Source organism: Cyprinodon tularosa, unplaced genomic scaffold, assembly GCF_016077235.1.
Source record: "Cyprinodon tularosa strain WSP-4 unplaced genomic scaffold, ASM1607723v1 ctg706, whole genome shotgun sequence".
NCBI lineage: Eukaryota > Metazoa > Chordata > Actinopteri > Cyprinodontiformes > Cyprinodontidae > Cyprinodon > Cyprinodon tularosa.
The window spans coordinates 274,166-301,454 of NW_024039459.1; the positions used below are offsets into that span (position 1 = coordinate 274,166).

Sequence of the window (27,289 nt, forward strand, 5' to 3'; positions counted from 1 at the left end):
CTCTGCCTTCACTCCTTATATGGGAAGGAATCAGAGCGAGGGAGGGGCGGGGCCAGGCGCGGTGCATGCTGGGTAAATTCAGCCTCATCCAGGAAGGAACCACCGAGACGCTGCAGCCCAACGGAACACGGAGCAAAGCACTGGTTAGCAGGTAGGCCGAACCGAACCGAACCGCACCGCACCGGACCGGACCTCCTTCTCTGGCGGTACCGGGGGGGCTGCGGAGGAAACGGGAAGTTCAGGCGGAAGAACCCGGAAATCAGATGATTTGGACCGAACCGGTTCTGTTCTCATTTATTCCTCCTGGTTTCACCAGAACCATCCGAACCGAACCCAGTCTGTCTACACGGTGCCGGGACTGGGTCAGTGGACCCGGTTCGGCTGCAGGTCGGGGTGGTTCCGGTCAGGCTGGACCCGCAGCTTCCGGTTCGGTTCTGTCATCTTAGCCTAGCTTAGCGCTGATTAGCTGCACACCTGTGATCCAGGTGCGGCCCGTATCCCTCCGCGCCGGAACCCCGCCCTACTTCCTGCTGGGTCAGCAGAGAGGAAGGAAAGAGCCGAACCTGCAGCTCAGAACCAGAACCAGAACCAGGAGGCTCGGGGATGGAGTCCAGCAGGTGGACTGGATCTCCAGAACCATCCGAGGAGACCCAGAAGGACGGCCATGTTGGCTTGGTTCTGGGAACCCTCCTCTGGTTCTGGGTCCTGCTGCCCCTCCCAGCCTGCAGGTGCTGCTATCAGGTCTCCCAGTAATGGGCTCGGTTCTGGAAGTGGACCGGACCCAGTGGGTCTGGACCTTCCCAGCAGGAACCTCTGAGATGTGTGCAGATGATTAGCAGGGTTCTGGTAGAACCTGATCCGGTTCTGACTTCTCCCCAGGTCGGACTCATTCTAAGTCCTTATTGGGCCCGTTTGCTCAGAACCTTCCTCTGGTTCTTTCGGGTCATGGTGGGATTTTCCCTCCATGTTCCGATCCTGGATCTAAGGGGACGGGTTCTGTGGTTCTGTGGTTCTGGACTTGCGGTTAAATAAAACCATCTGGACCTCTTTTTTTACTGACATTAAATATCAGAAGCGTTTGGATGGAGCTGCTGATGGTGGTTCTAGATTCGAGGATCTATGGTTCACAGCAGGAGCTTCACCTCTGACCTTTGAACTGGAGAGGTCAGAGTTCAACTAAACTTCAATCATAAACGTTCCTTTATTTTCTAGTTTTCCTTTTGATGATGTCATTTTGAAATGATCAAAGAAGAGCGAATCCAAACGTGTTACCAGGAGACCCTGAGGGCCCCCGTGGTTCTGGAGGGCCCCTGTAGGTTCTGGAGGGCCCCCGTGGTTCTGGAGGGCCCCTGTAGGTTCTGGAGGGTCCCTGTGGTTCTGGAGGGCCCCTGTAGGTTCTGGAGGGTCCCTGAGGTTCTGGAGGGCCCCCGTGGTTCTGGAGGGCCCCTGTAGGTTCTGGAGGGTCCCTGTGGTTCTGGAGGGCCCCTGTAGGTTCTGGAGGGTCCCTGTGGTTCTGGAGGGTCCCTGAGGTTCTGGAGGGCCCCTGTAGGTTCTGGAGGGCCCCTGTAGGTTCTGGAGGGCCCCTGTAGGTTCTGGAGGGTCCCTGTGGTTCTGGAGGGCCCCCGTGGTTCTGGAGGGCCCCCATTTAGATGATCTGGAACCTTCTTACCCTTCGGAGGGAACCAGAACGTCTCTGCAGATGGATCCACCATGGACCATAGAACCGTGTCATAGATTCTGCATTAATTTGGAGAAATTAATGTTTATAGGCTGGAAGAATTAATCAGATGAACTGATAAAATAATCGATTAATCGTTAACTGGATTATAGAGACTTTGAAACCTGCCTTTATCTGACAGACTCACTGAGAGCAACGATTATACCAAGATTGGAAATAAATATATAAACATTTTGCATTTAAGATAAAACTTTTCCATCTGTCAGTCTGCTCTATAATCCAGAACTCTATAATCTCTATAATCCAGAACTCTATAATCTCTATAATCCAGAACTCTATAATCCAGAACTCTTTCTAGTTTCATCTGGTTTAGTTCTGTGAAAAATATGATTATTGATCCATTAATTGAAAAAATAATCAGCAGACGAATCGATTTGCAGAATAATCTTTAGTTGCAGCTCTAGATCTTTAATCTGACCTGTCAGTCTGGTTGTTAGTGGGCGGAGCCTCTCCATGGTGTCCAGGTGACTCCATCAGGTCCTGCTGTCCCAGAATGAACCCTTTAAAACCTTCCTGACCAGCCGGGTCCGTCTGACGCCACCTGGATGGGTCTGGTCCTTGCTTCTGTTCTGGACCGGCCCGGCGGGGCCCCTGGCTCCTGAGACCAGCCCGACGGGGCTCCTGGGACCGGCCCGGCGGGGCCCCTGGGACCGGCCCGGTCAGCCTCTGACTTCCTGTTTCCTGTGTCGCCCCCTGCAGGAATGGCGGCAGAGTTGGCGAGTCTGGTTCAGCGGCTGGAGGTGGCGGTTGGTCGGCTGGAGGCCGTGTCGGGCCCAGGAGGCGGCGCTGGAGGTTCTGCTGGAGGAGGTAACCCTGACCGGTTCTGATCCGCGCCCTCGTCAGGCCCGGGAACTTAGAGGCCCGACCTCTTGTTCCTCTAAAGGTCTTTTTGGACTTTTGCTGCAGTTTCGGTTCTGGAAAACGGACCAAGCGGAACCGAAGGTCCAGTTTAGGACCGGTTCTGATTCACCAGAGCTGGACCAGAACCAAGCAGCAGCAAAAGTTTAAGAACTTTAGGTGAACCGGTCCATAAAGCATCCAGATTCTTTTTGACCCTCTGCTTCCTCCTCAGCGGCGGCGCCGTTCGTCGAGGCGTACGATGACATCATCAAAGGTCCCGTTGCCCAGTACATCTCCCTCAGCCAGAAGATCGGAGGAGACGTCCAGAAACACGTAGGTCCCCCCGACCGGGTCGCTGTGTGCCTCTAAGGAGGGTTGCCATGGTGACGCCTTGTTCTGCTCCTCCTCCTCAGGCTGAGATGATGAAGGCGGCGTTCTCCAGCCAGAGGGCGCTGATCAGCACCGCCGCTTCCTCCCAGAAGCCCTCAGACGTGAGTAACGCTCAGATCCGATCACCTGCTGCTGAGGTTCTGAAACGGACCCGGCGCCGCACTCTTCCAAACAGACCGGGCCGCCAAATGGAGGGCTCTGATTGGTTCTGATGATGTCATGGATGGAATGTTTGTTTTCCTCAGGCGGTTCTGACGACCCTCCTGCAGCCCGTCTCCAAGGCCATCCAGCAGGTCCAGGCGTACCGGGAGCAGAACCGGACCTCTCCGCTGTTCAACCACCTGTCTGCTGTCAGCGAGAGCGTTCCCGCCCTGGGCTGGGTTGCCATGGTAACGCCCTGTGTGTGTGTGTGATTGGAGAGTCCAGTCCGGTTCTTCCTGGTTGGTCCAAATTGAAGCTAAATGTTTATAAACTGTTGTCAACAAGTGGGTGTTTGGAGGACCCTGTTGCCTAGCAACCTCATTAGTTTTTCCGCCATCTTTGAGCTGTGCTCACCTTTAGTGTCAGATAAGATTTGGACTGAAGCGCCGGCCCGGTTCTACAGAGGTTCTTCAGTCTGAATCCTGGTTCTGACCCGGAGCCCCGGTGTAAGTCTGATCCGTCTTCCGTCCCTGATCCGTGTCTCTCCGTCTCCGTGTCCGTGTCTCTCCGTGTCCAGGCTCCAAAGCCGGGTCCCTTCGTCAAGGAGATGCAGGACGCCGCCATGTTCTACACCAACCGAGTGCTCAAGGACTACAAGGAGAAGTGAGTGAAGCCGCTTCCTGTCTGTACAGGAAGTGTTTGTGTCAGAGGTCAGAGGTGACGTGTCTTCTGTCCCTCTTGTCCTCGCAGGGATAAGACACACGTGGACTGGGTGAAGGCCTACCTGTCCGTCTGGACCGAGCTGCAGAACTACATCAAACAGCACCACACCACCGGCCTGACCTGGAGCAAATCAGTGAGTCACAACCTCTGATCTCTGATTGGACGTTAAAGCACGCGGTTAAAGTGAAGCCGCCAGCCGCCATATTGGTACTCCCTAGTTAGACCGGTCTCAATGTAAACAATCTGTTCTCTGCAGCATCAAACAACCAGGATGTTCTCATTTTCAGACTTTTAAAATAAAGATAAATTCATCACTTTAACACAGACTGGATGTTTATAGCATCAGTAGATTAACTTGAACTTAGAATAAATAAATAGACCAATCACATCGCGTCATTATGACGTCAATAAATCATCTAATATAACATAATATAAAATAAATAACAATAACATTAATGTGTTAAAGGAGCAGAATAATACAGATGAGCCAAATGTGCTAAATTAATGATCAAGTAAAACATGTATTGATGACATTTTTATAATAATTACATTTTACATAAAATTACAATATTTCACCTCAGGTCTGAATTACCAGTACGTGTCTGTTATTGCATGAATGATGTCATATCCTTTATGCTGTCGGTGCATCAGCTATTTATCCATTAATATAACCTAAAATATGTTTCAGCTCGACTTTTTCAAATGAGAAATAAACCAAACGCTACAAAAACGACAGAATCATGAATGAAGAATTCCTACATTAACATTTCACAGTGAATCACTTTCTATTTCCTCTACTTTCTATTTTCTATGTCAGTGTCTAACTCAGTCAATGTCTTCCAGTCAGTCTGAGATAGCCAGACTAATGTTAGTCTGCAGTATAATGTTAGTCTGCAGACTAATGTTAGTCTGCAGACTAATGTTAGTCGCCAGACTGTTAGTCTGCAGACTAAACTATAGGATCCATCGGCTATAGATGGATTTATTCTGACTGGGAAATGACCAGTGGAACGTCTTCCTGCAGACAGAAAACTGCTGGTTTCTGCAGCCAGATGCACAGGGAGGCATTTTACTGCACCTCTCTGTGGGAGTGGGGAGTACCAATATGGCGTCCGGAGGCTTCACATTTTCCGAGCCGTTAGCGATCCAGTGAATAGAATCAGTGGTGAGAACAATCAGAGGACGGGTCTCTGATGTTCATGATGTCCCGTCCTGCTCAGGGTCCCGTCGCCGCAGCCTCTGCTCCTCCTGCTGGTGGATGTCCTCCCCCTCCTCCTGGACCTCCTCCTCCCCCCGAGGACCTGAGTGGAGCTCCTGCAGTGGGAGGAGATGGAGGCGCAAACACCAGGAACGCCCTGTTTGCCTCCATCAACCAGGGAGCGGACATCACTAAAGGTAGGAGCCTCCATCAGAGGAAAGGCGCTCCCTCTGCTGCAGTTAAACTCCCACAATCCTTTGCTGGAACCCAGAGATGTCAGCCATTTTATTCCCTTCAGTATAAAGCCTTTATTTCTACCTTCATTCGTAGCTAAACTGTTTAGAATTGAAATAATTCCTACAATGAAATATTTTTAACTTTATTTTATTGTGGAGTGTTTCCCTCTGAGCCGCGGTTCTGCTGTGGTTCTGCCGCGGTTCTGCCGCGGTTCTGCTGCAGTTCTGCTGCGGTTCTGCTGCGGTTCTGCCGCGGTTCTGCCGCAGTTCTGCTGCGGTTCTGCCGCAGTTCTGCTGCGGTTCTGCCGCAGTTCTGCTGCGGTTCTGCCGCAGTTCTGCTGCGGTTCTGCCGTGGTTCTGCTGCGGTTCTGCTGCGGTTCTGCCGTGGTTCTGCTGCGGTTCTGCCGCGGTTCTGCCGTGGTTCTGCTGCGGTTCTGCCGCGGTTCTGCCGCGGTTCTGCCGTGGTTCTGCCGCGGTTCTGCTGTGGTTCTGCTGCGGTTCTGCCGCGGTTCTGCTGTGGTTCTGCTGTGGTTCTGCCGTGGTTCTGCCGCGGTTCTGCCGTGGTTCTGCCGCGGTTCTGCTGCGGTTCTGCCGTGGTTCTGCTGCGGTTCTGCCGCGTTTCTGCCGCGTTTCTGCCGCGTTTCTGCCGCGTTTCTGCTGCGGTTCTGCTGCGGTTCTGCCGTGGTTCTGCTGCGTTTCTGCCGCGTTTCTGCCGCGTTTCTGCCGCGGTTCTGCTGCGGTTCTGCCGCGGTTCTGCTGCGGTTCTGAACCGCCTGTAGCTTCAACTCTGACCCTAAATCTTTTCCAGGCCTGAAGCACGTCAGCGACGACCAGAAGACCCACAAAAACCCGACTCTGAGGAGCCAGGGGGGCGCGGCGGCTCCCGTCCGCTCCGGACCCAAACCGTTCGCTTCCCCCTCCCCCCGACCCGCAGGTTCTGCCGCCCCCGGCCGCACCCTGCCTCCTGTCCTGGAGCTGGAGGGGAAGAAGTGGAAAGTGGTGAGTGTTTGGTTCTGTGGGCTGTTTCTGGATGGGTGGGTGGACTCGCTGTGACCCGCCGCTCTCTGCTTCCTCTGAGAACAGGAGAACCAGGAGGGGGCTCAGGGTCTGGTGATCAGCAACACGGAGCTGAAGCAGGTGGTCTACGCCTACAAGTGCAACCAGAGCACCCTGCAGGTCAAAGGAAAGATCAACTCCATCACCATCGGTAAGAACTCAGCTGGACCACGGAGACGGGTCAGAACCAGAACCAGAACATTTGAATTATCAGACTGGTTCCTTCCAGAACCGCTGGAACATGAGAGCAGAACGCTGAACAGAGACGACCTGCGCCCCCTGCTGGGGGTTTGCTAGATTAGGCTTTCTAGGCCTTTTATTTATAGATATTAATAACTTTTCATAAAGTTCAGCAGTGATCAAATGGAAACAGTTCATGAAAACATGATCCAATAAAAGCATAGATCTAGAAGTTCAGAGCATTAACATCTATGGAGCAAATCTACATTATTATTGGTTTGGTTTTATCAGCGAGATGCAGAGTCTGAGATTTAGAGTTTATCAACAGTTCAGCTGTAATATTCATATTTATTATCTTCAACATGAAGTTATTCAGGATTAAGAGGGAGCAGAGTTTACCAGAGGAATCCTGGTTCTGGTTCTGGTTCCTGGTAGGAAGGCTGGAAAACTGCAAACGGACCTTTAACCCGATCCTGTTCTGGTGCTGCTGTCAGCAGAGAAAGCTTCAATATTTATTAAAAACGATTATAGAGATTCTATAGAATAAATCGAACCAGGGGGACAGCGGGGGCCCCGGGTTGAGGCAGGACATTTGGGGGCCCCGGGTTGAGGCAGGACATTTGGGGGCCCCGGGTATAGGGCCCGGTCAGGATAGTGAGGGCCCCAGGTTGTCATTGAGCGGTTCTGATCCCTTCCAGACCGTCTACATCCAGGTCTGGGTGCAGACGGTCCAGGTGTTTCCATTCTGCCTCCTGATTGGACCGCCTCTGTCATGAGACCCATTCAGGGAGCGGCAGGATGTCAGAAAATGAAGCCATTTTCAGAGAGACGGTAAATTTAACGTGGATGATGACTGTTTCCCTCAGACAGCTGCAAGAAGATGGGTCTGGTGTTTGATGACGTGGTGGGAATCGTGGAGGTCATCAACTGCAGGGACGTGAAGGTCCAGGTACGTCAACACGACGGCGTCTGGTCCTGATGGTGAGTAGAAGCTGCTGATCCGCTCTGGTTTGTCCCGTCTAAAGGTCATGGGGAAGGTTCCCACCATCTCCATCAACAAGACCGACGGCTGCCATGTTTACCTGAGTCAGGACTCCCTGAGCTGCGAGATCATCAGCGCCAAGAGCTCCGAGATGAACGTCCTGGTGCCCAACAAGGACGGAGAGTTTGTGAGTAACTCCTGAAACTGAGGCGGATCTAAGCGGAACTGATCTGTGTTTAAATGTTAGAGCAGAGCTTAAAGATGAGCCTGCACATTTAGAGGATGTTTGGCTCAACCTGCTGCTGTGAAGCAGGATTCTCCACCATGAACAGAATCAACAATAAATCTGGATCCAGGCTCAAAATGAGCTCCTTGATATGTGCTTGAGAATGGCTTAGTCTCTGGTTAAACCCAGGTTTAAAGCCTTGCAGGGCAGCCTAAAGCCCACTGCCAACATTAAGACAGAAAAAAGAAAGAAAAGAACAAACCATCAGTTCAGGGGTTTGAGAAAATATGGGAATCAGGAAATTATCTATAAACCAAACTGAACGATTGTTGTTCTCTACTTCAGAAAACACTTTAGATTTTAAAATACAAAATGTTCATTTTTTTTTCATTTAAAAATTCAATGTATAACATGGATGCATAAACACCTAATTTTATTTCAGTGTCAAATTCTGTTTAAAGTAACAGATTAGAATTAAAAATGTTTCCTTTACTGGTTGATTTTTTTAAATTAGTTCCGGGTTCAGGAATAGTTTTAAACATTAAACGAGCGTTGGATGTTTCATGGTGAGGACGGACGCTCCTCGTTTGGATTCTGGACCCGTCGGTGGTTAGAGACCCGACTTGGACGCGCGTCTCCGTCTTCTTCGCCTCAATCGTTCTCTGGACCTTCTGACGTTCCTCTCTTTCCTCTAGACGGAGATTCCTGTTCCTGAACAGTTCAAGACCATCTGGGATGGCCAGAAGCTCGTCACCACGGCAACAGAGATTGCCGGATAGACGGGACTCCTCCCCCTCCTCCTCACCACCGCCCCTCCCTGACTGATCCACCCCACCCACCTGCTAAGCACTCTAGACTGAGATTCAGACCTCATGAGTTTAACCCCGCCCCATGATCTTTATTAGCCAATCACAGCTGCAGCTGACCCTTCATTAGCCAATGAGAGGGCTGCTCATGTTCTGGAGCAGATCCTCCAGCCAATCAGCAGCTAACAGCTAAAGTGAGAGCTAGATTAGATTTTCAGCAGCCAATCAGCCGCCTCTGTTAGGAAGTTTCCTCATTTCCTGTTTCCTTTTTATGCAACTTCCAGTTAAAGCGCTTAGAAACGAACCCGAAGCATCATGTCGCCTCTGCTGCCGACTTTAATAAGGTTCTGAACAATCGGATCAGGAAGGCTTAGTGTTCCACGTCCTTCCCTCATCGCTCACAGGACATTCCCAAGTGCTAGAAACATTCCAGGTCAGGAAGTCTGAGACGAAGCTGCACCTTCATCACCTGGAAGTCTGTAATCAGATTAAGGATTTGCTCTGATTTTCTGTTTTCTGTCACTTCTTCTTTATTTTTGGGTCCAAAGTGAAATGTTCTCATTAGAGTCATTAAAACATTCAAAATCAGCAGGAAGTTTGTGTCTTTATTGGGTTAAATTACAGATTATTAGAGGTTCTGCAGAAGCTACAATCACCTGGAAGCTTCTGGATGGGCTACAAGCATCAGTGCAAAGAGGGAAGCGGCTGTGCAGCAGCGCCGCCTGCTGGTCTACCTCAGTAACGGCAGCAGGTTGGCGGTGAACCACTCTCTGGAGAACTGGAGGTGGTCTCCGTCGGTGGAGAGGAAAACCAGCTTCTGGGCGGCATCCATGGCAGCCAGACCCAGACGGTCCTGCAGAAACAGAACAAGGTGATTCAGACCTTCAGCGCGTCAGAGGACGTGGTTCTGGAAGCGGTTCCCATGGTTACCTCTTTGTAGAGGACGCTCTCCTGCAGAGTCTCTGTCTCCTTGGCCTGGCCCGCCTTCAGGAACCCGAACCACTTCAGAAACACAAACACATGCAGCCTCATCACCTCAGGCACCAGAATCCCCCGGACCGGACCGAACCGGACCGGGATCCGTTACCTCAGTATCCACCGGATCCACCACGGTGTCCTGCAGGAACTTCACCATGACGAACTTCTGCAGCCTCTGCAGGTTCTTCCTGTACGTCTCGTTAACGGCCTGAAACACAGAGGAGATGAGTCGCCGGTTCTAAGGGGGGGGGGATCATGCTGCCGGGGGTTCTGACCCGCTCCTGGTTGATGTCGGCCAGGAACAGGCTGTGCTTCTTGTACAGGTCGTCGAGCGGGTCGTGCCAGTACTGGGCCTGTACGAGGCTGAAAGAACAAACGGGTCGGTCACAGCGAGCGCAGAGCGGAACCAACCGGATCTTCAACACTTACTGTTTCTGGACCAGGTCGCTGTAGGCCCCCCGGTTCAGAGCCTCCCGGATCATGTCGCAGACGTGGGAGCTCTCCCCAGGACAGCGGGGCAGCCCGTAGACGCCTGCAGACAGGAGGGGGGGTTAGAGGTGCTGATGGAAAACTGATCCACCTGCTGTGGAAGTCTTTAAATAGTTGTAAATGTTCTTAGTGTCTCTTCTGGTCGGATCAGGAGCGTCCAACTCTATCTGCACCATTCTGATGGCGAAGGTCCGGTTGAAGCTGCAGAGATGATGCTTAATTCTCAGCTCTGCGCTGCTGTTGGATCTTTAAAGGAAAATGTTTCCTGAGGGTCAATGAGCTGCTGTAGTGGGTGGGAGGGGCTCTGCTGGTTATCTAAGGTCATTTTCCTTAAAGGTTGGAGGGTCAGCAGGAGTTTAACCCTCTTTGGTTACCTAGGAGATTATGACCTGATAGATTAACTGATAACTTCTCTACAGGAAAGGCCGTCACATCATCCAAGTCTTATCATCTTCATTAAGTCACATAATTAAACTAGTCCATGCATTTGTTACTTCAAGGCTGGACTATTGTAATTCTTTACTATCAGGAAGTCCACAAACTGTAGTTAAAAGCCTTCAGCTGATCCAAAATGCATGCTTCCTCATTCAGGCTGAAACTGATGTTTCAGGCGTGGAAACGACGAATGTTGTGAAACTGGGTGGAGGAACTGAGATGAACGCCGCTCCGTGTTTTTCTTACCTTGATGCTGTCCACCTACAGAGATGAGCGTTCTCATTGGCGGCGAGGGACAGCGCTGAGCCACGGCCCTCCTGTAGGAGCAGAGGAGGCAGGGGTGAGAGGAGGCTTCCTGATCGGAGCAGAGACTCTGAACTGACTCCCGTACAGAAACTGGCCTCCCTGGGAGAAGCCCATGGCGTTATATCCTCCCTGCAGCCGGGGGTCCTGAGCCAGCTGGCTGCACGCCATCGACACCTGAGCGTTCACGTCCAGGAAGAAGCTGTTCTCCATGTCCTGCAGGAGGACACAGGAGGACACTTAGAGGTTCTGACCCATTAACTGGAAACCAGAGGAACCAGAACCGGGTCAGATAGAGAGCTCCAGTTACCCACTGGAACCAAACCAGTAAGACCAGTAAGACCGGCTGCATGTGGGTAGCTTCTGGAGGTCGTCTCTGAACATCTGCTCACCTCCATCACGTTCTTCCCGATCATCAGGGAGAGAACATAGATCCCTGGGATCTCCTCCTCCACCATCTTCTTGATGCTGCCCATGCTGAGCGGGTTGCAGCAGCTGTCGCCTGAAGGAGAACCAGGAGGAGAACATCACAACCAGGAGGAGAACGTCACAACCAGGAGGAGAACGTCACAACCAGGAGAAGAACGTCACAACCAGGAGGAGAACGTCACAACCAGGAGGAGAACGTCACAACCAGGAGGAGAACGTCACAACCAGGAGGAGAACGTCACAACCAGGAGGAGAACGTCACAACCAGGAGAAGAACGTCACAACCAGGAGGAGAACGTCACAACCAGGAGGAGAACGTCACAACCAGGAGGAGAACGTCACAACCAGGAGAAGAACGTCACAACCAGGAGGAGAACGTCACAACCAGGAGGAGAACGTCACAACCAGGAGAAGAACGTCACAACCAGGAGGAGAACGTCACAACCAGGAGGAGAACGTCACAACCAGGAGGAGAACGTCACAACCAGGAGGAGAACGTCACAACCAGGAGGAGAACGTCACAACCAGGAGGAGAACGTCACAACCAGGAGGAGAACGTCACAACCAGGAGAACGTTTCATCAACTGTTTTCTTTCTCCTACAAACTATTCAAAAAACTTAAGAGTCCAAAAAAAACCCATAAACAATCAGGCAGGAGATGAGATGATCATTAAAGGTGGAGGATGTTCTATTTCCAGGTGGATCATCTCAATCAGTGGTCCTCCTAACTGTCAATCATTCTGGTGAAATGTTTCCGTAAGCCCGTCCTTCCTGCTCCTCCCCATTTTCACTGACCGCTGGTGAGTCTGACATGGTGGAAAAATAGAAAATCTGCTTTTGGAAACTAAGCTAGTATGAGTGATGCTACCAGCAACGATTAAACAGAGCGTGCACCAGGAGAAATGTCCTCGTGCACCAGGAGAAATGTCCTCGTGCACCAGGAGAAATGTCCTCGTGCACCAGGAGAAATGGGCTCGTGCACCAGGAGAAATGGGCTCGTGCACCAGGAGAAATGGGCTCGTGCACCAGGAGAAATGGGCTCGTGCACCAGGAGAAATGGGCTCGTGCACCAGGAGAAATGGGCTCGTGCACCAGGAGAAATGGGCTCGTGCACCAGGAGAAATGGGCTCGTGCACCAGGAGAAATGGGCTCGTGCACCAGGAGAAATGGGCTCGTGCACCAGGAGAAATGGGCTCGTGCACCAGGAGAAATGGGCTCGTGCACCAGGAGAAATGGGCTCGTGCACCAGGAGAAATGGGCTCGTGCACCAGGAGAAATGGGCTCGTGCACCAGGAGAAATGGGCTCGTGCACCAGGAGAAATGGGCTCGTGCACCAGGAGAAATGGGCTCGTGCACCAGGAGAAATGGGCTCGTGCACCAGGAGAAATGGGCTCGTGCACCAGGAGAAATGGGCTCGTGCACCAGGAGAAATGGGCTCGTGCACCAGGAGAAATGGGCTCGTGCACCAGGAGAAATGTCCTCGTGCACCAGGAGAAATGGGCTCGTGCACCAGGAGAAATGGGCTCGTGCACCAGGAGAAATGGGCTCGTGCACCAGGAGAAATGGGCTCGTGCACCAGGAGAAATGGGCTCGTGCACCAGGAGAAATGGGCTCGTGCACCAGGAGAAATGGGCTCGTGCACCAGGAGAAATGGGCTCGTGCACCAGGAGAAATGTCCTCGTGCACCAGGAGAAATGTCCTCGTGCACCAGGAGAAATGGGCTCGTGCACCAGGAGAAATGGGCTCGTGCACCAGGAGAAATGGGCTCGTGCACCAGGAGAAATGGGCTCGTGCACCAGGAGAAATGGGCTCGTGCACCAGGAGAAATGGGCTCGTGCACCAGGAGAAATGTCCTCGTGCACCAGGAGAAATGTCCTCGTGCACCAGGAGAAATGGGCTCGTGCACCAGGAGAAATGGGCTCGTGCACCAGGAGAAATGGGCTCGTGCACCAGGAGAAATGTCCTCGTGCACCAGGAGAAATGTCCTCGTGCACCAGGAGAAATGTCCTCGTGCACGAGGAGAAATGGGATAATGCACCAGGAGAAATGGGATAATGCACCAGGAGAAATGGGCTCGTGCACCAGGAGAAATGTCCTCGTGCACCAGGAGAAATGTCCTCGTGCACCAGGAGAAATGGGCTCGTGCACCAGGAGAAATGTCCTCGTGCACCAGGAGAAATGGGATAATGCACCAGGAGAAATGGGATAATGCACCAGGAGAAATGGGATAATGCACCAGGAGAAATGGGATAATGCACCAGGAGAAATGTCCTCGTGCACCAGGAGAAATGGGCTCGTGCACCAGGAGAAATGGGATAATGCACCAGGAGAAATGAGATAATGCACCAGGAGAAATGTCCTCGTGCACCAGGAGAAATGGGCTCGTGCACCAGGAGAAATGGGCTCGTGCACCAGGAGAAATGGGCTCGTGCACCAGGAGAAATGGGCTCGTGCACCAGGAGAAATGTCCTCGTGCACCAGGAGAAATGTCCTCGTGCACCAGGAGAAATGTCCTCGTGCACCAGGAGAAATGGGCTCGTGCACCAGGAGAAATGGGCTCGTGCACCAGGAGAAATGGGCTCGTGCACCAGGAGAAATGGGCTCGTGCACCAGGAGAAATGGGCTCGTGCACCAGGAGAAATGGGCTCGTGCACCAGGAGAAATGTCCTCGTGCACCAGGAGAAATGTCCTCGTGCACCAGGAGAAATGGGCTCGTGCACCAGGAGAAATGGGCTCGTGCACCAGGAGAAATGGGCTCGTGCACCAGGAGAAATGTCCTCGTGCACCAGGAGAAATGTCCTCGTGCACCAGGAGAAATGTCCTCGTGCACGAGGAGAAATGGGATAATGCACCAGGAGAAATGGGATAATGCACCAGGAGAAATGGGCTCGTGCACCAGGAGAAATGTCCTCGTGCACCAGGAGAAATGTCCTCGTGCACCAGGAGAAATGGGCTCGTGCACCAGGAGAAATGTCCTCGTGCACCAGGAGAAATGGGATAATGCACCAGGAGAAATGGGATAATGCACCAGGAGAAATGGGATAATGCACCAGGAGAAATGGGATAATGCACCAGGAGAAATGTCCTCGTGCACCAGGAGAAATGGGCTCGTGCACCAGGAGAAATGGGATAATGCACCAGGAGAAATGAGATAATGCACCAGGAGAAATGGGCTCGTGCACCAGGAGAAATGGGCTCGTGCACCAGGAGAAATGGGCTCGTGCACCAGGAGAAATGAGATAATGCACCAGGAGAAATGGGCTCATGCTGCTCTCACATGCCTTTAACAGGCGTTCCCTCTGGGAGCGTGCACAGGGCTGTACATTATTTCTTTTAAAGTAGAGTAGTTTTTAAAAATCCTCCCCTATACCTTTAATGAATCAGGGAACGTTTGCTGCATGGCAGCTCCTCAGAAGCTCCTCAGACCAACACTGTTCTGACGTTAATCTCCACTCACCCATCCCGTGCCACAGGACCAGAGGGACCGTCCCATTGCTGGGGTCCCTAACGGGGCCAGAGGCCACCAGCAGCACCGGAGCGGCCAGGAGGAAAGAGACGAAGACAGCAGCCATCCTGAAACTGAGAAGCAATAAAGGGCGACTTCAGGCCTCGGTCCACAACGTAGGATCCATGTCTGTCTGCAGAACCTCAGAGAACCTCAGAGAGGAACAGAGAACCTGCTGAACCTCAGCCTCTTTACTCAAACACTCATCCTCAGGTTACCCTGAAGATCTGGATAAGATTCTGTTCATGTCATCATCATCATCATCATCATCATCAGGAAGCTCCTGGCTCCTTCTCACCATCTTTAAAAATGGCCTGAAACCCAGTTTGCCCTTTTTACACCTCTGGTCTGTTACCATGGTAACAACAATGATAATAACAACGAGGCTAATTATTGGAGCAACGATTCTAGATGAATGTGATCTTATGGAAATATAAAGGTGAGTTACGTGCTCAGAAATATAGAAATAATGTGAACAGATTATTCAGAGCCATAAAGAAAAGCAGATATTTTATAGTTTATAATAGAGTCATGAGGAGCAGCACGTGATGATGATGATGGTGGTGGTGATGATGATGGTGATGATGATGATGGTGGTGGTGATGATGATGATGATGGTGATGATGGTGGTTCTAACCTCTGCTGCAGTTTTAAAGTCAATAATAATCTTTCCAGGTAAATAAAGGAAACTGTTGAACTTCCTGCTCTGTAGTTCGACCTTCATATCTAATCAGTTTGTGGTTTCTGGCCGTGATTCCATCATTAAAGGACTCAGGCGGCCCACAGCATGACTGATAAGGCTTCGCTTTGTTTGCTGAGCTTTTAAGGCTGATTGTTAAAGAATGAGCGGAACAGATCAAAGGATCTTGGTTCCAATCGAGTTTAAATCATTTAAAATATCTTTAAAATCACGTTTTTTAGGAAGAATTAACCTTAAATCTTTAATCTGTTATAAAACCAGAAAACGATCAACTCACCGCCTGATCCTACTTCCTGTTTGAGTTCTGTCACGTGACCATTCTGTTTGGGGGACAACAGCCAATCAGAGCGCAGCTGGAGCTAAGCTAGCCTGCTATTTAACACCCGAACCTTCTAAAGATGTTCTGATTCGGTTTGAAGATCCAAACGACAGACCGGTTCCGGTCGGTTGGGTTCGGACCAGGACCAGGACCAGAACCAGAACCAGGAGCTGCGGTTCTGAGCGGCTCCAGGATGAACATCCAGTTCGAAGAAGCGACCCTGAGCAGCAGCTACAGCCTGCTGGGCTCCGGCTTCGGTTCGGAGGAACTGGACCAGGACCTGGACCCGGAGGACAGCAGCCCGTCCAGCAGCAGACCCAGAATCCTGCTGATGGGTCTGAGGAGGAGCGGGAAGTCCTCCATCCAGAAGGTACTGAGGTTCTGATCGGCCCACCAGCAGCTGGTTCTGACCCGGACTGCGGTTCTTTGGTTTCCCTCCTACCGGTGGTTCCGAAACGATGATGTCCAGAACTCAGCAGAACCGGTCAGAACCAGAGGAGCAAAGAGAAAGAAGCAGAACTTCAGAAAACCCAAATGAACTTCTGATCAAACCCTTTTTCATCATTCTGCTTCATCTATCTCTATAGTTCTGCTGCTATAGGCTTAGACTGCTGGAGGACATAGGGACCCCTTTTTCATCATTCTGCTTCATTCTATCTCTATTCTCCCACTCTGCAGAATCTGTTAGTTCAATCTCTAACGTTCTGCTCTCTCTGCTTTTTCTCATAGTAGCTTCATCTGGTCTGTTCCTGTTTGGCTGTGACTCCATCCTGGAGAGAAATATCAGCTGTGCTGCTGCCATCAACACCTTTGTTTCTAGATGTTGGAGCTTGGCCTGTTTTCCAGTGTAGTCCTGTTTCTCTGACTGTGACTAACTGGATGTGCTCTCTTCATCCTCCGACATGGGAGCTGGCTCGGAGCTCGTCTGCCTGGCTGTGTGTTTCCTGGACGGGGCCGCCTGTGGAGCTGGTTGCCTTTTGTATCTATGCTTCTTTTTCTATGTCTGCTTCTGTCTCCTTGAACCCCAGTGGGCCTCAGCAGATGGCCGCGCACACTGAGCCTGGTTCTGCTGGAGGTTTCTTCCTGTTCAAAGGGAGTTTTTCCTCTCCACTGTCGCTACAAGCATGCTTAGTGTGAGGGATTGCTGAAGAGTCAATGAGTCGATGCAATCAGCTGGTTTTCCTTAGATAGAAAACTTTGAATCAATCTGACTGGATGATCTAGTTGATCTGGATCTATAAAGTGACCTGAGATGACATGATGTGAATTGGAGCTATAGAAATAAACTGAATAGAATTGGACCACAGATCCCAGGACTGGATCCAGAAGTTCTGGTTCTCAGTAGAACTTCTGTTTGGGTTCGGGCTTCAGCCGATCGGGGGGGAGGGGCGACCTAGTGGTTAGAGCATAGAGCTTGGAATCCAGAAGTTCTGAGTTGGAGCTCCACTCCCACAGACTGCCCCTCTGTGTCCCTGAGCAAGACCCTTAACCCCCCCCCCCGCTCCCTGGGAGCCGCCCACTGGGGTGGAATTTCTCTATCCTGATGAATAAATTATTAGAATGAAAACCTGAATGTGGTCCAGATGGAGGTGGAACCGGTTCTTCTGGACCTTGGTCCTGACGGGTCGGATCCTCCACAGGTGAGCAGAACCAGGTGAACCCTTGGAACCAGGTTTCTCCTGCAGAGACTCGGACCGCCTGGTTCTGCTGTTGGGAACATTAGGCTGGATCTGAGTCCGTTAGCGCTCAGGTCCAGAACCAGGCCTGAAGTTCTGCTATGTCTCCATCCAGGTGGTCTTCCACAAAATGTCTCCTAATGAGACCCTGTTCCTGGAGAGCACCAACAAGATCTACAAGGACGACATCTCCAGCAGCTCCTTCGTTAACTTCCAGATCTGGGATTTCCCGGGCCAGGTGGACTTCTTCGACCCGACCTTTGACAGCGAGATGATCTTCAAAGGAACCGGAGCTCTGATCTTCGTCATTGACGCTCAGGTAGGAGGACTCCTCAGGTGGTTCCTGGTTCCTGGGTTCTCCTCATGCCGTCCTGCTGTCTGTCCTCCTGCAGGACGACTACATGGAGGCTCTGGGCCGGCTGCACCTCACCGTCTCCAGGGCCTACAAGGTCAACCCTCACATCAACTTCGAGGTCTTCATCCATAAGGTGGACGGTCTGTCCGACGAACACAAGATCGAGACGCAGAGAGACGTCCACCAGCGGGCCAACGACGACCTGGCCGACGCCGGCCTGGAGAAGCTGCACCTCAGGTGAGACCTGGACACCAGCAGGTGAGACCTGGACACCAGCAGCTGCGTCAGATGGAACCAGGTCCATTAACTCGGTTCCTGCTTCTGATGCATCTCAGGTTCTAGGTCCAGGAGGAACCTCAGGAACCTCAGGTCCAGGAGGAACCTCAGGTCCAGGAGGAACCTCAGGTCCAGGAGGAACCTCAGGTCCAGGAGGAACCTCAGGTCCTGGAGGAACCTCAGGAACCTCAGGTCCTGGAGGAACCTCTGGTCCAGGAGGAACCTCTGGTCCAGGAGGAACCTCAGGAACCTCAGGTCCTGGAGGAACCTCAGGTCCTGGAGGAACCTCTGGTCCTGGAGGAACCTCAGGTCCAGGAGGAACCTCAGGTCCAGGAGGAACCTCAGGTCCAGGAGGAACCTCAGGTCCTGGAGGAACCTCTGGTCCTGGAGGAACCTCAGGTCCAGGAGGAACCTCAGGTGCTGGAGGAACCTCAGGAACCTCTGGTCCTGGAGGAACCTCAGGTCCAGGAGGAACCTCAGGTCCAGGAGGAACCTCAGGAACCTCAGGTCCAGGAGGAACCTCAGAAACCTCAGGTCCAGGAGGAACCTCTGGTCCAGGAGGAACCTCTGGTCCAGGAGGAACCTCAGGAACCTCAGGTCCTGGAGGAACCTCAGGTCCTGGAGGAACCTCAGGTCCAGGAGGAACCTCAGGTCCAGGAGGAACCTCAGGTCCTGGAGGAACCTCAGGTCCAGGAGGAACCTCAGGTCCAGGAGGAACCTCAGGAACCTCAGGTCCTGGAGGAACCTCAGGTCCAGGAGGAACCTCAGGTCCAGGAGGAACCTCAGGTCCAGGAGGAACCTCAGGTCCAGGAGGAACCTCAGGTCCAGGAGGAACCTCAGGTCCAGGAGGAACCTCAGGTCCTGGAGGAACCTCAGGTCCAGGAGGAACCTCAGGTCCAGGAGGAACCTCAGGTCCAGGAGGAACCTCAGGTGCTGGAGGAACCTCAGGAACCTCAGGTCCAGGAGGAACCTCTGGTCCTGGAGGAACCTCAGGTCCAGGAGGAACCTCAGGTGCTGGAGGAACCTCTGGTCCTGGAGGAACCTCAGGTCCAGGAGGAACCTCAGGTGCTGGAGGAACCTCAGGAACCTCAGGTCCAGGAGGAACCTCAGGTCCAGGAGGAACCTCTGGTCCTGGAGGAACCTCAGGTCCAGGAGGAACCTCAGGTGCTGGAGGAACCTCAGGAACCTCAGGTCCAGGAGGAACCTCTGGTCCAGGAGGAACCTCAGGTCCAGGAGGAACCTCAGGAACCTCAGGAACCTCAGGTCCAGGAGGAACCTCAGGAACCTCAGGTCCAGGAGGAACCTCTGGTCCAGGAGGAACCTCTGGTCCAGGAGGAACCTCAGGAACCTCAGGTCCTGGAGGAACCTCAGGTCCTGGAGGAACCTCAGGTCCAGGAGGAACCTCAGGTCCAGGAGGAACCTCAGGTCCTGGAGGAACCTCAGGTCCAGGAGGAACCTCAGGTCCAGGAGGAACCTCAGGTCCAGGAGGAACCTCAGGTCCAGGAGGAACCTCAGGTCCAGGAGGAACCTCAGGTGCTGGAGGAACCTCAGGAACCTCAGGTCCAGGAGGAACCTCAGGTCCAGGAGGAACCTCTGGTCCAGGAGGAACCTCAGGTCCAGGGGGAACCTCAGGTCCAGGGGGAACCTCAGGTCCAGCGGGAACCTCAGGTCCAGGAGGAACCTCAGGTCCAGGAGGAACCTCAGGTCCTGGGGGAACCTCAGGTCCAGGAGGAACCTGAGGTCCAGGAGGAACCTGAGGTCCAGGAGGAACCTCTGGTCCAGGAGGAACCTCAGGTCCAGGAGGAACCTCTGGTCCAGGAGGAACCTCAGGTCCAGGAGGAACCTCAGGTCCAGGAGGAACCTCAGGAACCTCAGGTCCAGGAGGAACCTCAGGTCCTGGAGGAACCTCAGGTCCAGGAGGAACCTCAGGTCCAGGAGGAACCTCAGGTCCTGGAGGAACCTCAGGTCCAGGAGGAACCTCAGGTCCAGGAGGAACCTCTGGTCCTGGAGGAACCTCAGGTCCAGGAGGAACCTCAGGTCCAGGAGGAACCTCAGGTCCAGGAGGAACCTCAGGTCCTGGAGGAACCTCTGGTCCTGGAGGAACCTCAGGTCCAGGAGGAACCTCAGGTGCTGGAGGAACCTCAGGAACCTCTGGTCCTGGAGGAACCTCAGGTCCAGGAGGAACCTCAGGAACCTCAGGTCCAGGAGGAACCTCAGAAACCTCAGGTCCAGGAGGAACCTCTGGTCCAGGAGGAACCTCTGGTCCAGGAGGAACCTCAGGAACCTCAGGTCCTGGAGGAACCTCAGGTCCTGGAGGAACCTCAGGTCCAGGAGGAACCTCAGGTCCAGGAGGAACCTCAGGTCCAGGAGGAACCTCAGGTCCTGGAGGAACCTCAGGTCCTGGAGGAACCTCAGGTCCAGGAGGAACCTCAGGTCCAGGAGGAACCTCAGGTCCTGGAGGAACCTCTGGTCCTGGAGGAACCTCAGGTCCAGGAGGAACCTCAGGAACCTCAGGTCCAGGAGGAACCTCAGAAACCTCAGGTCCAGGAGGAACCTCAGGTCCAGGAGGAACCTCAGGTCCAGGAGGAACCTCAGGAACCTCAGGTCCAGGAGGAACCTCAGGTCCAGGAGGAACCTCAGGTCCAGGAGGAACCTCAGGTCCAGGAGGAACCTCAGGTCCTGGAGGAACCTCAGGTCCTGGAGGAACCTCAGGTCCAGGAGGAACCTCTGGTCCAGGAGGAACCTCAGGTCCAGGGGGAACCTCAGGTCCAGGGGGAACCTCAGGTCCAGCGGGAACCTCAGGTCCAGGAGGAACCTCAGGTCCAGGAGGAACCTCAGGTCCTGGGGGAACCTCAGGTCCAGGAGGAACCTGAGGTCCAGGAGGAACCTGAGGTCCAGGAGGAACCTCTGGTCCAGGAGGAACCTCAGGTCCAGGAGGAACCTCTGGTCCAGGAGGAACCTCAGGTCCAGGAGGAACCTCAGGTCCAGGAGGAACCTCAGGAACCTCAGGTCCAGGAGGAACCTCAGGTCCTGGAGGAACCTCAGGTCCAGGAGGAACCTCAGGTCCAGGAGGAACCTCAGGTCCTGGAGGAACCTCAGGTCCAGGAGGAACCTCAGGTCCAGGAGGAACCTCTGGTCCTGGAGGAACCTCAGGTCCAGGAGGAACCTCAGGTCCAGGAGGAACCTCAGGTCCAGGAGGAACCTCAGGTCCTGGAGGAACCTCTGGTCCTGGAGGAACCTCAGGTCCAGGAGGAACCTCAGGTGCTGGAGGAACCTCAGGAACCTCTGGTCCTGGAGGAACCTCAGGTCCAGGAGGAACCTCAGGAACCTCAGGTCCAGGAGGAACCTCAGAAACCTCAGGTCCAGGAGGAACCTCTGGTCCAGGAGGAACCTCTGGTCCAGGAGGAACCTCAGGAACCTCAGGTCCTGGAGGAACCTCAGGTCCTGGAGGAACCTCAGGTCCAGGAGGAACCTCAGGTCCAGGAGGAACCTCAGGTCCAGGAGGAACCTCAGGTCCTGGAGGAACCTCAGGTCCTGGAGGAACCTCAGGTCCAGGAGGAACCTCAGGTCCAGGAGGAACCTCAGGTCCTGGAGGAACCTCTGGTCCTGGAGGAACCTCAGGTCCAGGAGGAACCTCAGGAACCTCAGGTCCAGGAGGAACCTCAGAAACCTCAGGTCCAGGAGGAACCTCAGGTCCAGGAGGAACCTCAGGTCCAGGAGGAACCTCAGGAACCTCAGGTCCTGGAGGAACCTCAGGTCCAGGAGGAACCTCAGGTCCAGGAGGAACCTCAGGTCCAGGAGGAACCTCAGGTCCAGGAGGAACCTCAGGTCCTGGAGGGAACCTCAGGTCCTGGAGGAACCTCAGGTCCAGGAGGAACCTCAGGTCCAGGAGGAACCTCAGGTCCAGGAGGAACCTCAGGTGCTGGAGGAACCTCAGGAACCTCAGGTCCAGGAGGAACCTCTGGTCCTGGAGGAACCTCAGGTCCAGGAGGAACCTCAGGTCCAGGAGGAACCTCAGGAACCTCAGGAACCTCAGGTCCAGGAGGAACCTCAGGAACCTCAGGTCCAGGAGGAACCTCTGGTCCAGGAGGAACCTCTGGTCCAGGAGGAACCTCAGGAACCTCAGGTCCTGGAGGAACCTCAGGTCCAGGAGGAACCTCAGGAACCTCAGGTCCAGGAGGAACCTCAGGTCCAGGAGGAACCTCTGGTCCAGGAGGAACCTCTGGTCCAGGAGGAACCTCAGGAACCTCAGGTCCTGGAGGAACCTCAGGTCCAGGAGGAACCTCAGGTCCAGGAGGAACCTCAGGTCCTGGAGGAACCTCAGGTCCAGGAGGAACCTCAGGTCCAGGAGGAACCTCAGGTCCAGGAGGAACCTCAGGTCCAGGAGGAACCTCAGGTGCTGGAGGAACCTCTGGTCCAGGAGGAACCTCTGGTCCAGGAGGAACCTCAGGTCCAGGGGGAACCTCAGGTCCAGCGGGAACCTCAGGTCCAGGAGGAACCTCTGGTCCAGGAGGAACCTCAGGTCCAGGAGGAACCTCAGGTCCTGGGGGAACCTCAGGTCCAGGAGGAACCTCTGGTCCAGGAGGAACCTCTGGTCCAGGAGGAACCTCAGGTCCAGGGGGAACCTCAGGTCCAGCGGGAACCTCAGGTCCAGGAGGAACCTCTGGTCCAGGAGGAACCTCAGGTCCAGGAGGAACCTCAGGTCCTGGGGGAACCTCAGGTCCAGGAGGAACCTCTGGTCCAGGAGGAACCTCAGGTCCAGGAGGAACCTGAGGTCCAGGAGGAACCTCTGGTCCAGGAGGAACCTCAGGTCCAGGAGGAACCTCTGGTCCAGGAGGAACCTCTGGTCCAGGAGGAACCTCAGGTCCAGGGGGAACCTCAGGTCCAGCGGGAACCTCAGGTCCAGGAGGAACCTCTGGTCCAGGAGGAACCTCAGGTCCAGGAGGAACCTCAGGTCCTGGGGAACCTCAGGTCCAGGAGGAACCTCTGGTCCAGGAGGAACCTCAGGTCCAGGAGGAACCTGAGGTCCAGGAGGAACCTCTGGTCCAGGAGGAACCTCAGGTCCAGGAGGAACCTCAGGTCCAGGAGGAACCTCAGGTCCTGGAGGAACCTCAGGTCCAGGAGGAACCTCAGGTCCTGGAGGAACCTCAGGTCCAGGAGGAACCTCAGGAACCTCAGGTCCAGGAGGAACCTCAGGTCCTGGAGGAACCTCAGGTCCAGGAGGAACCTCAGGTCCTGGAGGAACCTCAGGTCCAGGAGGAACCTCAGGTCCAGGAGGAACCTCAGGTCCTGGAGGAACCTCAGGTCCTGGAGGAACCTCAGGTCCAGGAGGAACCTCAGGTCCAGGAGGAACCTCAGGTCCTGGAGGAACCTCAGGTCCAGGAGGAACCTCAGGTCCAGGAGGAACCTCAGGTCCAGGAGGAACCTCAGGTCCAGGAGGAACCTCAGGTGCTGGAGGAACCTCAGGAACCTCAGGTCCAGGAGGAACCTCAGGTCCAGGAGGAACCTCTGGTCCAGGAGGAACCTCAGGTCCAGGGGGGAACCTCAGGTCCAGCGGGAACCTCAGGTCCAGGAGGAACCTCTGGTCCAGGAGGAACCTCAGGTCCAGGAGGAACCTCAGGTCCTGGGGGAACCTCAGGTCCAGGAGGAACCTGAGGTCCAGGAGGAACCTCTGGTCCAGGAGGAACCTCAGGTCCAGGAGGAACCTGAGGTCCAGGAGGAACCTCTGGTCCAGGAGGAACCTCAGGTCCAGGAGGAACCTCAGGTCCAGGAGGAACCTCAGGTCCTGGGGGAACCTCAGGTCCAGGAGGAACCTGAGGTCCAGGAGGAACCTCTGGTCCAGGAGGAACCTCAGGTCCAGGGGGAACCTCAGGTCCAGGGGGAACCTCTGGTCCAGGAGGAACCTCAGGTCCTGGAGGAACCTCAGGTCCAGGGGGAACCTCAGGTCCAGGAGGAACCTCAGGTCCAGGAGGAACCTCTGGTCCTGGAGGAACCTCTGGTCCAGGAGGAACCTGAGGTCCAGGAGGAACCTGAGGTCCAGGAGGAACCTCAGGTCCTGGAGATGAGAGCTAAACATCTACGGGTCACAAAGAGCGGAACCTCCAGCGGTTCTCCACCTCAGGCTGAGGGAACCCGACTAGAACCTCCCCCTTCCTTCTGTGACTCCTGCTGTGATCTTCTGCCCTCAGCTTCTACCTGACCAGCATCTATGATCACTCCATCTTCGAGGCCTTCAGCAAAGTGGTGCAGAAGCTCATCCCCCAGCTGCCCGTGTTGGAGAACCTCCTGAACATCTTCATATCGGTAGGAATCAGAGCCTCCTGCTCCTCCTTCAGCAGGTCCGGTTCCTCCCTAACATCTGATCTCCTCCGCTCCTCAGCACTCGGGGATCGAGAAGGCCTTCCTGTTCGACGTGGTCAGTAAGATCTACATCGCCACCGACAGCTCTCCGGTGGACATGCAGTCCTACGAGCTCTGCTGCGACATGATCGACGTGGTCGTCGACGTCTCCTGCATCTACGGGTGAGAAGACCCGGAGCCGGTCCCACCCGGCCGGTTCTGGGCCGGTTCTGGGCCGGTTCTGGGCCGGTTCTGTGACGGTTCTGTTGCTCCTCCAGGCTGATGGAGGACGGCGGCGGCTGCGCCTACGACAGCGAGTCTTTGGCCATCATCAAGCTGAACAACACCACGGTTCTCTACCTGAAGGAGGTCACCAGGTTCCTGGCTCTGGTCTGCATCCTCAGGGAGGAGAGCTTCGACAGGAAAGGTGCTGCCAGGTTCTGACCCCAGGTCCTGGTCCTGAAGGTCCTAGTAGATCTGCAAAACTAGATTCTGACTTCAGACACCCTTCCTTCCCTGCTTCCTTCCTTCCTTCCTTGCCTGCTTCCTTGTTTCCTTCCTTCCTTCCTTCCTTGCCTGCTTCTTTGTTTCTTTCCTTCCTTCCTTCCCTGCTTCCTTCCTTCCTTGCCTGCTTCCCTGCTTCCTTCCTTCTTTGCCTGCTTCCTTGTTTCCTTCCTTCCTTCCTTGCCTGCTTCCTTGTTTCCTTCCTTCCTTCCTTGCCTGCTTCCTTGTTTCCTTCCTTGCTTGCCTGCTTCCTTGATTCCTTCCATCCTTACCTGCTTCCTTGTTTCCTTCCTTCCTTCTTTGTCTGCTTCTTTGTTTCCTTCCTACTTTGCCTGCTTCCTGGTTTCCTTCCTTCTTTGCCTGCTTCCTGGTTTCCTTCCTTCTTTGCCTGCTTCCTGGTTTCCTTCCTTCCTTGTTTCCTTCCTTCCTTCCTTGCCTGCTTCCTTCCTTCCTTGCCTGCTTCCTTGTTTCCTTCCTTCTTTGCTTCCTTGTTTCCTTCCTTCCTTCTTTGCCTGCTTCCTTGTTTCCTTCCTTCCTTCCTTGCCTGCTTCCTTGTTTCCTTCCTTGCTTGCCTGCTTCCTTGATTCCTTCCTTCCTTCTTTGTCTGCTTGTTTGTTTCCTTCCTACTTTGCCTGCTTCCTGGTTTCCTTCCTTCTTTGCCTGCTTCCTGGTTTCCTTCCTTCCTTGTTTCCTTCCTTCCTTCCTTGCCTGCTTCCTTGTTTCCTTCCTTCCTTGCCTGCTTCCTTCCTTCCTTGCCTGCTTCCTTCCTTCCTTGCCTGCTTCCTTCCTTCCTTGCCTGCTTCCTTGTTTTCTTGCCTGCTTCCTTGTTTTCTTCCTTCCTTCCTTGTTTCCTTCCTTCCTTACCTGCTTCCTTCCTTCCTTGCCTGCTTCCTTGTTTTCTTGCCTGGATCCTTGTTTTCTTGCCTGCTTCCTTGTTTTCTTGCCTGCTTCCTTGTTTTCTTGCCTGCTTCCTTGTTTCCTTCCTTCCTTGTTTCCTTCCTTCTTTACCTGCTTCCTTCCTTCTTTGCCTGCTTCCTTGTTTCCTTCCTTCTTTGACTGCTTCCTTGTTTCCTTCCTTCTTTGCCTGCTTCCTGGTTTCCTTCCTTCCTTGTTTCCTTCCTTCCTTCCTTGCCTGCTTCCTTCCTTCCTTGCCTGCTTCCTTGTTTCCTTCCTTCTTTGCTTCCTTGTTTCCTTCCTTCCTTCTTTGCCTGCTTCCTTGTTTCCTTCCTTCCTTCCTTGCCTGCTTCCTTGTTTCCTTCCTTGCTTGCCTGCTTCCTTGATTCCTTCCTTCCTTCTTTGTCTGCTTGTTTGTTTCCTTCCTACTTTGCCTGCTTCCTGGTTTCCTTCCTTCTTTGCCTGCTTCCTGGTTTCCTTCCTTCCTTGTTTCCTTCCTTCCTTCCTTGCCTGCTTCCTTGTTTCCTTCCTTCCTTGCCTGCTTCCTTCCTTCCTTGCCTGCTTCCTTCCTTCCTTGCCTGCTTCCTTGTTTTCTTGCCTGCTTCCTTGTTTTCTTCCTTCCTTCCTTGTTTCCTTCCTTCCTTACCTGCTTCCTTCCTTCCTTGCCTGCTTCCTTGTTTTCTTGCCTGGATCCTTGTTTTCTTGCCTGGATCCTTGTTTTCTTGCCTGCTTCCTTGTTTTCTTGCCTGCTTCCTTGTTTTCTTGCCTGCTTCCTTGTTTCCTTCCTTCCTTGTTTCCTTCCTTCTTTACCTGCTTCCTTCCTTCTTTGCCTGCTTCCTTGTTTCCTTCCTTCTTTGACTGCTTCCTTGTTTCCTTCCTTCTTTGCCTGCTTCCTTGTTTCCTTCCTCCCTCCCTCCCTCCCTCCCTCAGCAGGAAGCTTGTTTGTGGTTTCCTAATCGCGTTCAGGAAGTGACCCGGGTTCTGCTTCCTTGTTTCCTTCCTTCCTTCTTTGTCTGCTTCCTTGTTTCCTTCCTCCCTCCCTCAGCAGGAAGCTTGTTTGTGGTTTCCTAATCGCGTTCAGGAAGTGACCCGGGTTCTGCTTCCTGTTCAGGGCTGATAGATTACAACTTCCACTGTTTCCGGAAGGCGATCCATGAGGTGTTCGAGGTGGGAAGTCTGTTTGAAGGCTCCGTCTGGAGACCAACCAGTTCTTCCGGCATCAAGCAGAAGGAGCTGCTGAACGGATTTTAACGCTCCTGCAGACGCCGGATCTGTAGAACGTTCCCAGGAAGGAGAAACGTCCAAAGACTCGGATGAGGCGACTAGAACTTGGAGGTGAAACCTTCCAGGAAGTTGTCCTGATGCTGGTTCTTAGCAGGTTCCTCTGGAGCTCAGAGGGAGGAACCGAACCAGAACTTGACTCTGATGTTTTATCTGCTTTTAGCCAAATGATCCGTTTCTAGACGTTGATGTTCTGATTTTCTTATGGAGTGAATTTTTAAATAAAGAGGTTCTCCTCTGTCTGGTTCCGTGTCTTTATTACTGATGGACCACAGGTCTGATGATCCGGT

General features: G+C 53.6%; 3 protein-coding genes across 4 annotated transcripts; 2 read left to right on the forward strand and 1 right to left on the reverse strand.

Moving 5' to 3' along the window:
• On the forward strand, positions 1-9,104 carry LOC119772292 (adenylyl cyclase-associated protein 1-like). The gene is made up of 13 exons (XM_038268646.1): positions 1-151; positions 2,438-2,545; positions 2,811-2,911; positions 2,992-3,069; positions 3,214-3,357; positions 3,687-3,772; positions 3,860-3,965; positions 5,053-5,227; positions 6,075-6,265; positions 6,350-6,473; positions 7,369-7,451; positions 7,528-7,671; positions 8,406-9,104. Exons 2-13 carry the CDS (start codon positions 2,440-2,442, stop codon positions 8,487-8,489), a joined length of 1,422 nt encoding a protein of 473 aa, XP_038124574.1. The 5' UTR covers positions 1-151; positions 2,438-2,439; the 3' UTR covers positions 8,490-9,104.
• On the forward strand, positions 6,506-27,240 carry LOC119772293 (ras-related GTP-binding protein C-like). 2 transcript variants are annotated; one of them, XM_038268647.1, is made up of 8 exons: positions 6,506-6,522; positions 15,815-16,044; positions 17,466-17,669; positions 17,743-17,942; positions 24,170-24,284; positions 24,361-24,503; positions 24,599-24,747; positions 26,830-27,240. In XM_038268647.1, exons 2-8 carry the CDS (start codon positions 15,868-15,870, stop codon positions 26,967-26,969), a joined length of 1,128 nt encoding a protein of 375 aa, XP_038124575.1. In that variant the 5' UTR covers positions 6,506-6,522; positions 15,815-15,867; the 3' UTR covers positions 26,970-27,240. The 2 variants fall into 2 exon arrangements, with proteins under 2 accessions (XP_038124575.1, XP_038124576.1); XM_038268648.1 differs by having other exon boundaries at positions 15,821-16,044.
• ppt1 (palmitoyl-protein thioesterase 1 (ceroid-lipofuscinosis, neuronal 1, infantile)) lies at positions 9,102-15,781 on the reverse strand. Its single transcript, XM_038268649.1, has 10 exons — positions 15,633-15,781; positions 14,608-14,729; positions 11,114-11,223; positions 10,810-10,937; positions 10,665-10,735; positions 9,924-10,026; positions 9,770-9,857; positions 9,604-9,702; positions 9,447-9,518; positions 9,102-9,369 (listed from the first exon to the last, which is right to left on the reverse strand). Exons 2-10 carry the CDS (start codon positions 14,720-14,722, stop codon positions 9,247-9,249), a joined length of 909 nt encoding a protein of 302 aa, XP_038124577.1. The 5' UTR covers positions 14,723-14,729; positions 15,633-15,781; the 3' UTR covers positions 9,102-9,246.
• Positions 27,241-27,289: the final 49 nt, after the last annotated feature.